General features: G+C 35.1%; 2 protein-coding genes and 1 long non-coding RNA gene across 3 annotated transcripts; 1 reads left to right on the top strand and 2 right to left on the bottom strand.

Moving 5' to 3' along the window:
- Positions 1–2,175: 2,175 nt before the first annotated feature.
- LOC119189675 (serine/threonine-protein kinase pelle) lies at positions 2,176–7,353 on the top strand. The gene is made up of 6 exons (XM_037439995.1): positions 2,176–2,358; positions 2,819–2,956; positions 3,445–3,571; positions 3,990–4,154; positions 5,146–5,339; positions 6,447–7,353. The coding sequence occupies exons 1-6, from the start codon at positions 2,271–2,273 to the stop codon at positions 6,632–6,634; spliced, it is 900 nt and encodes a 299-aa protein (XP_037295892.1). The 5' UTR covers positions 2,176–2,270; the 3' UTR covers positions 6,635–7,353.
- Positions 7,354–7,466: 113 nt separating this feature from the next.
- LOC119189676 (myrosinase 1-like) lies at positions 7,467–14,402 on the bottom strand. The gene is made up of 8 exons (XM_037439996.1): positions 14,323–14,402; positions 13,292–13,372; positions 11,161–11,252; positions 10,295–10,867; positions 9,943–10,211; positions 9,646–9,795; positions 9,117–9,358; positions 7,467–8,698 (listed from the first exon to the last, which is right to left on the bottom strand). The coding sequence occupies exons 1-8, from the start codon at positions 14,385–14,387 to the stop codon at positions 8,551–8,553; spliced, it is 1,620 nt and encodes a 539-aa protein (XP_037295893.1). The 5' UTR covers positions 14,388–14,402; the 3' UTR covers positions 7,467–8,550.
- LOC119189677 lies at positions 11,319–13,285 on the bottom strand. Its single transcript, XR_005112528.1, has 2 exons — positions 11,970–13,285; positions 11,319–11,774 (listed from the first exon to the last, which is right to left on the bottom strand). It is a non-coding gene; the product is annotated as an uncharacterized LOC119189677 (long non-coding RNA).
- Positions 14,403–15,474: the final 1,072 nt, after the last annotated feature.

Raw genomic sequence — 15,474 nt, 5'->3', positions numbered from 1 at the left:
GCCACAACCTGTGCTGCGGACTCTGTGCCCTGTCCGCGATCCGCTATTTCCGTGAACAAAAGACCGCCACGAGCCTTCTTTGGACGCTCATGCGACGCGAGTAAGTGCACTTTTCCCCCTGCAGTCGTCGGTGATTCCGTCACTTCCGCACTCAGAACCATCACAGCCGCCGCATCTCTCTCCGCCGCTTCTAATGAGCTCGCCAACATCACAGCTTCCGGAAAAGACAGAATACCGTTTTCGGCAAATAGACGCTGCCGAATCACCTCGCTTTTAATTCCACAGACAAATTGATCTCTTAAATTTTCGTTCAAATTTGCTCGAAATTCACAATAACGTGACATTTTTTAATTCCGCCACGTAAACGGCAACAGTTTCTTGGCTTTCTTGTCTCCTCTGCCTAAATTTATAGCGCTCCGCTAGAGGCGATGGTGTGGGTTGCAGATGATTCCGCATCTGCTCCACAACTTTTCGTACTCGGATTCTGAGGGTTTTTGGACTGGATAAATTGACTAATAGTTCATAGGCCTCTTCGCCCATTACAGCAATTAAAGTTGGTAACCTCATGTCTTCTTTCACATTATTTACTTTGAAATACATTTCCAGTCGGTCTATATATGTTGACCACGTACCATTTTGTACGTCGAATTTTGATACCTTTCAATCGACATTTTAACACGCTATACCCTTCCTCCGAGATAACTTACATACAATATGTTCTCAATTTTCCTCGTCGCCACTGTAGAATTCCAGAAAACATGGAAATAATATTCTGAGTTTGTACTTCGGAATCCATTTATTTACAAACTGACATTTCTTTGAAACAAAACATTATATTAAGAAAAACGTACCAGCCAGTACACTACATTTACGAAGATAACACGCTAAATAAAGCATATATTCATTTTTTAACACTACATTAGCAAAAACGAAAATGAATAAAATATACAAATATTTTCAAGCTTCGCATCAAGGCCAACAAAACTAAAGATTCAAGAAATAACATTACATAATACTCTTGCGATCAAGTACCCATGTATTGTAATGCCAATTCTGCAGAAAAACCTTTTGTTTTTATAAGCTTTTATTCAACTGGCAATGTATTGTATGTACGTATGTATGTATGTATGGATGTATGTATGTATGTATGTTATTGTATCTTATACGTAATCTTGCAACAGAATTTTAAAGCAGTTATCCTCAACAGATTAAAATGAAATTTTGCATACATGTTTAATTTGGATGGTTAGCCAAGTGATATCATTTTAAGTCCAATATGGCGGACGGCCTAAGATGGACTAGTAATTTTTTGTGCACGCCCATGATATGGGTAACAAATGATAAGGTTTGTTGAGAAAAATAAAAAAAATAAATGATTTCTCATAATCCAATATCACGGATTACTCAAGATAGCGGACTAGTTGTTTTACGCACTCCTATACTGTGGGAATCAAATTATGAGGTTTGCTGAAAGAAATATGAATAAACTGACATTTGTGTTCAACTCTTCGAGGAGATGGTGTACTACTGTCCGGCTTAACGGCAAGGCTTGGCGGGGTCGTGTATTAACTAATGTCAACCTATACCCTAGGCAAATCCTAGTGGTAATGAAAAATTCGAATTAGTGGGGAACAAGATGGCCGCCAAAGCCATTTTAAAGTTATAATGTTCCATGGCAAACCTAGGGTTCCGTAACCTAGGGTTAGGGTCAGTTTGGTGGTGCTTGAACAATTGTAGGCACTCACAAGATTTAACTGTTAGCGATAAATAAATTCAAGATGGCGGAACCAATTTGGTTTCCAAACTTTTTTTTGGCTCAATCGATCTGAAATTTTCCTATCCTCGGGTTTTTAAAGAGGCCGATCGTAATTTTGGGGTCAAATTGTCAGGTCAAATATTCTGAAAAGAAAAAAAAACTTAATAGAATCAAATTAAAACTTTATTTTAACCTTTTTAGAGCATTTAAATATATAAACTTGTTTTTAATCCTGTTTTTTTACTATTAATAATTATTTCGACATGTCAATGAAAAGATTTTAATTTAATGTCTCGGTGACTATTCCATATACTGAACGTAGTAGGTACGTACTAAATACCAGATTACAAATCATGACGATAATCCAAATACATATTAACAATACCAATAAACACCTAAATTCTTAGAATTTTTATAATTAATAATTACTTTAATACATTTACAGAACACGTCATCGACACAAGATGGAAACGACGACGATGAAATCATAAAGAACGTGTCCGCCATACCGAGAATGAGTTACAATGAACTGAGGGAAGCAACTAATGACTGGAGCGACAGCAACTTGTTGGGCCGCGGTGGTTTTGGACAAGTATTTAAAGGTAACATTTATTTACATAAACATGAAACGCCTTTATGCTTTACAGGGGTCCTCACGTGTCTATACATTTCACCAACTATGACGTCACACGTTAGTCTGTAAGACTTTTGTCATTGTTATTTAACAGGGACAATTCAAAACTTCGGGATCAGAAAGATCATCAGAAAATAAACTTTTGTTAATCATCATTAATTTTGGCCTACACTGTATTTGTGATTACCTTAGACAAGATGCCTTTCTACACTCGTAAACCCTTTTTTTTTCTTTGGGCAGTGAGTATGTAAAGGAATAATTATTATTATTTCTTAATAAAAATAAAAAATAATTATATAATTATGGATATTTTAAATCAGGGTATATATTTTTTATGATAATTTGGTCTTTCCCCACCTATCCATTACTAATTGACATATAAATAAAATACTTTTATTTTTAACGTGTGTTAAAAAATCTCTTTATAGGCGAATGGAAACATCTACCGGTGGCTGTGAAGAGATTACGAGACAACGACGGCAGAAACAAAGAGCTCATTCGCGAAATGTGCCTCAATCAGTACAGACATGACAATATACTGCCTTTGTATGGGTACAGTTTGGGAGGTGTGTTTTTAAGTTCTACTATTCTAGATGGCAGTAATGAATTACGATTACTTAATGTGTCGTATTGGTGATTTTCGTGTGTAAATTGAAACACAGGATTCGGAGCCCAACCATAAGTATTAGTGTTTTAAACACTAAACGGCCTGAAAAAAAATGAATCGTGTTTTACACCATTAAGGTCAATGAAAAGGTCTCAAAAAAAGGCATGGCTGTATAGATTAGTGTTATTGCCAAGTTATGTACTTGGTAGATTTTTATATATACTTGGTAGATTTTTATTTATTTATATAAATGATGAAGCATGAAAGTAAAATTAGAGTAAAGCAAATGAAAGTGTTGAGACGTACGCGTCGGCTAACCGTGAATGATATAATACGGAATGCTTTGGCAACGGATGTGTTTGGAATGTAAGGGGAATAAAGACTAAAATTTGAAAAGGTTAAGTGGTTTGGAATTTTATATATATTTTTTATTTGTGTTCTTTTCAGGGCCTGAAGTGTGTTTAGTATATCAATTGATGATGGGCGGGTCGTTAGAACAAAGACTTAGATGTAAAACTCATCACCCGCCTTTAGTGTGGCACCAGCGATACAGAATAGCACACGGTGTTGCCAGGTAAATTGTTTTTACATTCTATTTATATGTAAACCGCATTTCCTTCAAATCTATAATAGTAAGTTTTGAATCCCCGATTTCGATAAACGATTCTAATCTTAATTTTCGACCTGAACTCGAAAATAAATCAATTATGATTTTTATTTTCTAAGCCTGTTAAGAAAGCTCGAGTACATTTTCATCGTGGATTGAAAAAGGTATGTATTTGAGTTGAGAACGTTTATTAACAGCGGCAGTTAAGTAGTAGGTAACAAGTTAAAGTTAGTAACTTTAAAACTGTCCCGCAGTCAATATGTGTCCAAATTTAATGTTTTTACATTATGTTACGCACTGAAACTAGTAACTAATGTCACTTGTTGTAATCGGAACGTGTGAAATGGTCTTAAAGGTCTATTGTAATTGCTATTATTTTTTCCAGGGGTTTACAATACCTGCACAATATGGCTGGCACGCCGCTCATACATGGTGACATAAAACCGGCGAACATTCTATTGGACCAATGTCTGATGCCCAAAATAGGTGACTTCGGTCTCGCGAGAAAGGGTCCTTACGGAGAAGACAGGACCCATTTGAAAGTTTCCAAGTGAGTTCGTTTTGTTTGACATTTGCTGCATATATACTTTTTTTGCTGTTACGTACCGAGTTTTTTATTTACCACACTGGATAGACATTTGTATACAATATGGTGAAATACTGCAACAATTGCTCCGAAAAAAAAAAGGAAAAAGTGGGTAGTTAGCGATGCTGGTAATATTTGTCATAAAATGAACTTAACATTGGCTAAAGTTTAATCAGTTAAGCTAGTCATTACGGGTGTAGTAGAGTATGACTATATGTGCGGGTGTACTTTAGGGTAGGTTTTCTCGCGATGTTTTTCTTCACTGAAGCAAACTATAATTAACAATTCACATAACTTCGAAAAGTCAGAGGTGTGTGCCTTGAATTTGAATCTGCGGAAATGTGTCTCGATAGACCGTTCTATTCTCAACTCCGCTATCGTTCCCAATAAGAAATATTGTATACCTGAGAATTTTCAAATGAAAATCTCGGAAGATATGTGAAGTTTGGCATCCTGTATTAGGCAAGCGTGGTGGAGTCCTTACTCCAGTAGCCCTTAATCCTTTCAGTAATAGAGGAGGGCCGTGCTCGATAGTGCGTAATTATAATATAAAACTGGTTTGGTATTAATAATAATAATATCAGCCCTGTATTATATACTTGCCCACTGCTGAGCACGGGCCTCCTCTACTACTGAGAGGGATTAGGCCTTAGTCCACCACGCTGGCCTAGTGCGGATTGGTAGACTACACACACCCTCGAAATTCCTATAGAGAACTTCTTAGGTATGCAGGTTTCTTTATGATGTTTTCCTTCACCTATCGGTGAACAAATCGGTTTGCTTTATCAAGCAAACGATAATTCACAAAGAATACACACATCATTTTTTAGAAAAATCAGAGGTGTGTGCCCTTGGGATTTGAACCTGCGGACATTCGTCTTGGCAGTCCGTTCCACAACCAACTAGGCTATCGCTGCTTTTACCAGGTTTCGTATTATTATAATGTATATTTTAGGGTGTACGGCACGCGTCCGTACCTGCCGGACGAGTACCTGCGCTCGCGCTGCCTGTCGCCGGCGGTGGACGTGTTCAGCTTCGGCGTGGTGGTGGCGGAGATGGCCACGGCGCTGGCGCCGCTCGACCGCGCGCGCGCCAGCCCGCTGCTCAGCGCCTACCTGCACCTGCTGCACCAGGACCGCGTCGACTTCGGTGCGTACCACGCACATCACCTCATGATTATAGACTGTACAATAACCTCGAGCACGAAGAATAAAAAAATGCGTCAAGTGTTCGTATCGCGTTTGTTAACCTTTGATACCTTATTTAGACTATTGGCGAATATTTCGTTGAATAACATGGCGAATAATTCGTGCACGGATATGACTATGCAAAGTGAGTTACAAATACACGCCAATTAGCTGACACACTTGTATTCGTGACAATTCGGCTGTAAATAGGTATTTAAATCAGGGCTAACGCGTTGACTGGGCCGCCAAAAAAATGAACTCTTACACCAGTGCGGCCACCGCGCCCGGAAGTATTGTCCTGCACTAACATAAATGAGAGAGTCCTCAGTTTTCGCTCCAGTTTTATGCGAGCCGTACGCCCGTTGCGTACGAAAACATAGCTCACGTGACCCGCAATGAACATGCAAAATATGTTTCTATAGTCGTTAAACGAGACTGAAATATCGTGCTGCCGATTCTCATACATTTTGACAAATATTGTTCTATGGCTACACGAATCTAATTGAAATTTAAACGCATACAATGTTCATGCAGCCTTATTTTGGTTCCAAATATTGTCACCGGGGCGCTGTTTAAATATTCTATACAAAATATTATTCAAACCATGCTATACGTGTACTAATACGTGTACTATGATGCAAATATTCGCGCTAGGCATACAGATAAAGGCACGAGTCGTGAACACACTCGTGATTGGACAGTTTGACGATCAACGCGCCGATGTCTTGCGTGATTGGTTCCTTAGCAGATACATGTTTATTGGTGCCTGCCTATTGGTTTGAGTATGCCTTGCCACTTATCTTCCAAAGTACATACGCAAACTCCTTCCAGACCTTTTTTTGCTCATGGCTATTATGGTATTCTTGACCTTAATGCCTAATGGCAACACTTTTTTACATTTAATAAATCACGAAACGAGCTAGTCGGTCCCCTGATGGTAAGCGACATGACTGCGCTTTAACAGCGCTTTGTGAAATATTAGTCCGTGCCAACAATACCTAGAAATTGCCCTAACCACTATTTAGCTGTCTCTTTACCTTTTTAAATGTTCAATATTTTTTTTTTACAGCATCACTGGAGGACCCCTTACTATACGGCACAGCGAACTCAAATCCGCTACTATGTCGCCAATTCATGTCCATAGCTATCGATTGTACTAAATACGCCCGTTATGAGAGACCAAGTATGCTTGATGTATACAAGAGGTTGGATGTGATGGAATTGCCCGGAAAGTATTTCGTCCAAGGGGGAATATAACTTTGCCTACAGACAGTTCAATCCCGAGCATTTTTCGGTATAGTTAGTGGTTACATCTTTGTCGACCCCTTCAGAGACAAAAGTGTGATGTGTACTTTAATGAAACAGAAAGTAGTGGCTATAGCGCGGAATATTTGTGATAAAGATCTAAAAAATTCGGGACTTTCTCAAATATCTGGTGACCATATCAATATTATGCATAGATAATGCACTATATCCACAAGAATCTTATGGACATACCTATGCTGCTGTGAAGGAAGAATGTTTCTACATAAATTTATTTGTGTTTTTACAATATGTATCAACTCAATTTTGAAAAAAAGAATTGTAGACTAGTCTTTTTCCTTATGCGGCAGTATAGTTTGGTTAGTTTATTTTTAAATTAGATATGTATGTATTTTTTAAAATTGGTCGTCTCAAAGACAAAGCCCCGTGTGTGGCGTATTTTTGCATTTGAAGTTACTATTTTGAAATACATTTGGTCAGTAAAGTTAACTAGTCACAATTTTTCAATACAATGAAAGCACTTCCAGAATATGTGAAAATGTCTTCCAGATTTATTAATATATCATTTTCTATTGTACATACGTAAAAATTATTAAGTAATTAATGTCGCTCTACTAATATAGTTTTATTTTATATTTGTAAGCAATGTTTTTATGGAAACGACTGAAATCCAACGTTTTGAGATGATTTATAATAAATTATATTTTAATTAATTTCGTTTCTTTTTAATAATAAACCTTGCTATGGTAGTTCCGTCTTTAAAATCAATGTTTAGAACACATGGAAATGACATAAGTACGCAGGTCTATGAAATAAAACAAAATTAACATGTGAAAAATGGTTTGTTTTCTGAATAACAATGATATTTAACATTTACGTACACCCTGATAATATACAGAAAGTAAGCTCAGTTCACACTGAGCAAAAATACTTCGTGACCCTGCCGTTCTAAAACAGCCTTAAAATGCAATAATGAAATGTACACTAATATTCAACTACTCCCTTTTCAATTACATTTTATTTAAGTCTTAAATAAGACAGCCTAAAGTTAAAACTTAATAGCTCTGTACACCCGCCTAATTTAGGTTTCAAAACGAAATACGACACAACCCTCGATTAATTATTTGCAGTCAGCTACAAAAGTAGTTAATTCAACATTTCAAATCGTCTTTAAACTTTCGTGCCCTTATCAAAAATCGTTTTTCTTTAGTTAAATAAATGTCAAATGGTTGCCTTTACTTGAAATATAGCAAAATAATATTTTGATTGTAGATAAATTTAGCAACGTTTTGAAATTATTCAGTTATGGTGGCTAACTACATCGACGATTGCTATATGTTGTACTTGAACCACAAAAATAAAAAACTTCGCCATGTTGCGGTAAAATATGGAACTAATTTCTTGCACTGATATTAACACAAAAAAGCAGAAATGGCACTACCAGAACGGGTTTTTTATTTTCATTATTAGGTTAAGTATTATCTACGATAGAAATTAAGTGCATACCGGCATAAAGATGGGCTAAACGCTTGGTAACGTTTAAGGCCAGTTTTCCAAATTTCTAGTAAATTTCGTATAATAGCTATCGTGTTAAACAGTTACAGCCTTACTTATAAATATTTCGCAAAGCTGTGCTTAGTTACAATACAAATTTACTAGATCTGTTGTAAGTCAAAACCCGCCATCTTGCCTCTTTATTGATTTAAACTAAGGACCGGTGATGTTTTTGACAGCTATTTAATTCTTAACCACCTCTTAACGCTAAAACAAGTTTATAACTAAGACTTTTAATGTAGAAAGTATTCATTTTATTACCATTTAGTTTGGAGCATGGATTAGCGTGTGATTTCTACGTGGTTTATGTGTCGGGTAGTTGTACGAAGTGAAACAGGCCTTAGTGTATTAACGGTTTAAAAAGATACTTTTTCCAATGTTGGCTTATAATTCTTGTCGAGTGATTTCGTCGCAACAAAATGTTTGTACCACAGTGCTGATAATCTTGCGGTCCTAGTTTTCCATTCATCTTCGTAGTCCGTCTCAAAGAGACCGAATTTAACACTGTAAAATAAAAAAATATTATAAGAATTTAGAAGGAATACTTTTAACGATGGGACACAACGAAACCTTTCCTCTATAAATCCTATAAATGAGACTCTTGAAGACATAAATTATGAAGTAAAAGTGTATTTTTAAACGTACAAAGAACGTAGTCTATTCGCTGACTATGATAGTAATATGTTAAGGTAAGGTGCACAAAATTTTAAGACGAGATCGGAGAGCGTAGCTGTCTCCCATCATACGCCCCTTATACCGCTTCTGTTAATGTTCTGTCAATCGCTTTTTCGATCTATTGCGAAAATGGACCAATCAAAACAAAACTTTTTTTGACATGCTAACGAGTTAATTTGATTGGTTCATTCGGAATCGGATTGAAGATTGAAATTAGGATCGTTTAGGGAAACGGCTGTTCGATTACCTTAACCCACTATCCCATTCGAAGTTATCCATGAGACTCCAAGCCGTGTATTGCGTGACATTACACCCGTCCAGCTCAATCGCATCTAGTATAGAGTTTAAATACTTTTGGTAGTAAGCTATTCTCTTCTTGTCGTCTAGACCTTTATATGTTCCGAAACCGTTCTCCGTGATCATGATCGGCGGGTTGTTACAATTCTCTTTTACCCATTTGAGTGCTTTCCTTATTCCTTTTGGTATTACCTAAAATGGCAACAACTTTACTAAATGAATTTTTGAAGTGGTCTGTCTATGAGGATCAGTAAAAAATACTTAAAGGAGTTTTTAGTGTTACTCCACCTCAAGACTCCTTTTAGTATTTTCTTCATTGTTACGGATTTCGCCAACCACAATCACTTGACCAATTCACCGTTTAGATTATAGGTACAATGAAAGGGACATAATTGCTGAACTGATCAAAGCTTAGGTATTTAATACTATTTGAGTTTGAGTTTATATTGTGGAGATAATAATTGTTCCTATGTACTTACAGTGCAGTGTATAACGGCCCCTCTCTCATAGTCTAAATAAGTACCAACAGCTCCTATGTCGTCTTCATACGAGGGTATCGGGTATTTGCCAGGTTGATAGCCTTCAGTGGTGATAAATTTTGTTGAGTAGTGGTTAAACCCGTAAAATCGCTTGTACCTGCAAATGTTATAAGGTATCTCATATTTAGAATATGCCAACATTTTTGCAGCACACTCTGTGCACATATTTTATGAGTATCAAGTTGAATTGGAATATTCCTTAAAAGAATTTTGATTTTTTCCATTTTCTTTAGCAACTTTTGTAAGGCACCTTTTGATTTTACCTTTAATATACTTAATTTCTTCGTCACTTAGTTCTGGCAGCCTGCTTTTTGCAAATCCTTGCTCAGCACTTCTCTCAGCGATTCTCTTTATGACTCTTGGGGGAAATCCTCCCTTATCAGTAAAAATTGGGTGACTGTATAAACCTACTTCGAAATCCATAGCAATTTCACCAGGTTCAACATCATCAGGTGAATTCGGGATACCTTCACGGAAGTCTGTTGCTATTGTAATTCCACAAATACCTGGAAAATATATTAATAATTATCAATATTAGCATACTTAATATTTAGAAGATAATAGTGGGTGCTTTGTATTTGATACTTACCTTTTTGTTCTGCTCTAAATTCTTTATCATAAATATGCCAGGCTTTGGCGTGAGCTAGCAGTATATTTTTTACCGCCATGTATTCACCAATGCCAGTAGCATTTATACCGGGAGCAAACCTCTTCATTCCATATCCGAAAATCCCAAACTGCTTAGGCTCATTCACAGTTATCCATGTTTTGACTCTGTCCCCAAAAAGTGTGTACAGTACCCTAGCGTAAGCTCCAAACCAATCCACTATTAAAGGATTGGCCCACCCCCCCAAATCTTGGAGTCTTTGTGGCAAATCCCAGTGGAACATTGTCACTACTGGCTCAATACCATTTTGAAGTAATTCATTAATCAAATTATTGTAATAATTCATTCCATCCGTACTGATTTTGTTATCAAAACCATTTGGCAAAACTCTTGACCAAGATATTGAGAACCTGTAAAAGTCGACTCCAAGAAATTTAACCATTTGTACATCTCGCTTGTAGTATTCATATGAGTTGCAAGCTACATCGCCTGTTGTGTTGTCAATTACATTACCAGGTTTTTGGCAGAATACATCCCAAATACTTGGTGATTTATCTGAAACAAAATATCATCGTATTGTGATCCTTTCCAAGCATGGTTTTTGAATTTAGAGTTTGTGTTTCTATCTGTCCTTTCAGTACTACACAGTAGATATGTATTAAATGAATAATAAATTGAGAACCTACATTTTACGCATGTCATAAAATAGTCACATTTTGGGATTTCAGTTCTTGTTAATGGTTTAAATCATTAATTTAATAGGGCTTTGAAGAGACAACTTTTATATATTTGTTCTAGAAAAATATCAAATCATTTAACCATTAAAATAATAAGTTATTGTATCCCACCTGCAGCATTCCATCCACCTTCAATTTGAAAAGCAGCTGTGGCGACACCAAATTTTACATTTTCTGGGAATTTCCTTATTGCTGGCCCAATGCTGCAAAATAATAAAATACATATAACCCAAATTATAAATGATTTGGGTTATATGAATGTAATGTCATTTTGTAGTCAAATAACTTTGTAGGTATGGACTTACCAAGTTGGATGGACTAAGTATTTACTTGATTTCAAAACATATGACTTTTCATTTAACTTTAATTATAAAAAAAAATACAAATAAGTTTCATCTTCCAATATATATCTCCATTGATCAGTTTCATCATGAACTTGTGGTGGTAAACTTACTTACAGTTATGTCAGATTACATTAGTAAATAAATAGGTAAGTAACAATATAGCAATTTAAAATGCGCGCGAATTTTTATATTATAGAGTTAAGTAAATATCTAATATAATTTTCTTTTCGCGAAAACTTGGACTGTGACATAATTTTTTTATTCCATTACAAATGAAATATCTAATCCGATTCTGGAATTCAATTTTATTTTTTTCTTCTTGTTTAAAATGCTGGGTCTGAGTACCTCATATTTTGTCTCATGCGCCATACCGCATCTCGTCTGCAAAATGAAATTAAAAATATAGTACTTACTTACATACAGGCAGATACAAAGTTTTATCACAATTTTGTATTTTATGATCCTCAAATCTTATATATTCTCCAATATTATGGATAGAAAAAAATGTGGTTAGTCGATGCCTTTCGCAATTTTATACTGAAGTAAGAGAGACAGTATTCTACTACGTTCACTTACGAAGTTACTCCATAGTGTCTTTTTAGAGCCCATTGAATTCTTTTGCGCGATCCCCGTGGGCCTGAATAACTGTACTTTTTGTATTCCCCCTTATTGATTCTATTTGGTCTTGACATTGTTATTTGTTACATATAGTCTGAAATAAGGAAAAAAAATAAAGAATCAAAATAAATTAACGTAGGTATGTACTAAAAATAAATATACTTACTTACACTAAATTCCAAAAATTAACGCCTGTACTACCTACCTACCCAGTCAACAGCCAGCTTTCAAATTTGAGCAGCAGTGTTAAATTATGTACAAAGAGAATTGTAATGAGAATCTTATTTTATTTTTGTTTATGAATACAAGTCCCGTAACAAAACGTATTTGGTAGTGTTGCCACATGCCAATTTTGTCATGAGATTTAAATGATAAAATTTAAATATATTAGATATGTACTTACTTCCAATTTCCATATTTTCTTGATTTACATTTTCGTAGTTAGTATACACATTACACACCACATAAATTATCTTTAATGTAGATAGTTAATATATGCACGATAGCATCGTTGGGAATAAAATGTCTGCAGGTTCAAAACTCAAGGCGGCATACCTCCGACTTTTCAATGTTATGTGTCTACTGTTAATCAATTAACGTTCGTTTTACGGTGAAAGGAAACAGAATTTTCTAAAAAGACTTTTGAAGGCAAGTCAAGTAACTAACCGGCACTAGGCCAGCGTGGTGGACTAAGGCCTAAACCCTCAGTAGAGGGCCGCACTGAACAGTGAGCATGTATATAATACAGGGTTGGTATTATTACTATTTTCGCAAGATGTACTTACTTGTTTCTTATGAAATCATTTTTCAATTTAAGGAAGTTAATGATAAACTCAACAAGGTAAAAGCGCGACCCTAACGAAAAAGAATGTTGATGTCTAACCAAATTGATCACAGATTAGTAAATTTTTCTCTGATCAACGTTCCATAAAACTCAGTTAATTAGACATCTTCACGCACTTACAAACCATTCGTATTTTTTATTTAACAACCAAAATATTCACTAGAAATAAATTATATAATATTTAACGGGTCAGCTAGTAATTTCCAACGACACAAAACGGTATAGTATGTGTGTTGAAGTTTCTATGTAGTATTTAAGTAGGTACCATTGGAGTTGATATATGTATAATACATAATTTTTGGAGTTGGTGCCACCTAAGCAAAATAAACGAATAAAATTGGAAAACAATGTCCCATTTAAATTAGGCACGGACAAATATATTATCTATTGTAATTATATGTGTATAAATATATGTATTATGGATAAATAAATATACCTGTAATTATCGTTGCTATCGTCTTTTCTTGTAATATCAAGCGCCATGATCACCTGAATAACTAGAAGTAACCCTAAACCTCTGAAAAAAATAATATAAATATTGACTCTCAAAAATCTCGCTGTAGACTTTTGCTATCATAATAGATATTAATATTATTACTGTTTTGCAGTTTGCATCTAAGTATTAAGTAGTGGGGTAGTTAGGTGATAAAGGGCCGTGAAAAAAGGTCCCCGATTAAACTTCGTTGATTTATTACTTTGTTCGTATTTATTGACACCTTTAATAGCGTATTGTATTATTATTTATATAACTTATATTGCGTGCGTGGTACGACACCCCTCTGAGGTGCCGAGTTCAAATACCGAGTCGGACAAACTGATATTGTTTTTTTCGCTCAATATCAATCAGCCTTTAGTATTGAATTTGTACCCTTTATGATGTTGGAACCCATATCAAATCATGGGTAGGAACATACATGGCAAAAAGTGGGTGCCCTTTTTGGAGATAAACGCGTGATGTGTTTGTTTTTTGTTGTGATAATTTTCACAGGGTGGTGGTAATATAGAAAAATATTGTGACAACGTATGTCACAATTTCTAGATATCGTACTGCGTAGGTATTAAGTAAGCTAAATCTGTTTACGTTCAATATAAATTGCAAATTGTTTGAAATAATCGTGCGTAAATATTTATGAATGTGGCCAATGACATCCTTATTATTTGGCTTTTATTTATGGTATTTAAATTTCGTGTTTTTCCTTTGCAATTATATTTTTGTTCGCAAATCGCAATGATAATGAGTTTATTAAACTTATTTGTTACTGAGATATTTATTTGGGGTGAGCACGCATATATTCATGGTTACTAAAAAAATGGTGTATTGCAAAAACACATGAAGTACATTTTTTGTTAGATCTTTTATTATTAAATATGTTGCAATTCAATCACAGATTTTTCCTATATATTATGAAAATATTTTATGAAGATTTTACATTCAAACGAAGCATCAACGGTTTTGTTACCCTGTACTTTAGTTTTCTGTGAAACAACGGGACCAGGAAACCAAGTACATATAAAACACAATACTGATTCATTCATTTACGTATAACAATTCGATTAGTAATTAATCCTTATCATGCGAAAAATTTAAATTCCACTTTAAACCCGGAAATCTGGACATAACAATAGGTACTTAATGTTACCTACCTTATTTTGCGCAAGTATTCGATCGCCGCCAGTAGATACAATTGTAAATTATAATTAGGTTGTTACGTATTATTTTGAAGCGTTTTATTTGCTTTGATATTATTTTAGTATTCATAAGATACTGCCGATAAGATTATTCAATTTATTACTATGTTAGATATGAGCAAATTGTACACAATGAACAATGGAAATACAACTGATGGTTTGGTTTTCACTAATTAATGTAATTAAGCAGTGCTAGTGGTAATTATATATTATGCTTTTTAAAATATAAGGTGCGTTTGGGTAAGATCGGATACGGGATAAGATCCTATAACGAAAAAATAACACGAATCTATGGTTATTTTTTAGTTTAAGCTATGTAGGCGGCTACGCTGTCTCTTTTTGCCCCAACCTATATACCACAGTTGATGCTACGACCAAGAACGGGTGCGCTATGTGCATTGAAACAAAAAAGGTGGATTTCGCTTTTCTTAACATTTTTGAGACTTCTGTTTGATTTTGTGGACCTTATCATACTAGCATTATAAGCGTTATTAGAACGGAGTCCGAACTTACCCCGCGAAGGTCCGATCTTTTCTAAGGGTTTTAAATTTCTATACAGATATTATCATCTATTTTAAGCTTACACAGAGAGAATTGGAAGATGATTGAATTATCTCATAAAGTAGCATTAATAATAACCAGTTTCATGTATAAAATGTTGGTATCGCTTAAATATTTTATGGGAAAATAAAAATATTTTCGGGACTCCTCGTAACACACCGAAAAACCGTCCGAAATTAGCGAACGCACTCTACCATAAAATATTTACGCACTTCACGCATTATCTAATCTGATGATCTGGCAATTCCCGTTCCTAGAAGGCGTAATTCCCGCGTAAAAACAGAGGGTGTCGTCGTCTATAATAATATTATTTTCTTAGAAAATTTATTGTAAGTAACGCCCAGTTTCAGATTTTAATAACTTAAATAT

The sequence above is a fragment of the Manduca sexta genome, chromosome 18 (assembly GCF_014839805.1).
Source record: "Manduca sexta isolate Smith_Timp_Sample1 chromosome 18, JHU_Msex_v1.0, whole genome shotgun sequence".
Taxonomy (NCBI): Eukaryota; Metazoa; Arthropoda; class Insecta; order Lepidoptera; family Sphingidae; genus Manduca; species Manduca sexta.
This window is presented reverse-complemented; position numbering and strand designations above follow the sequence as displayed.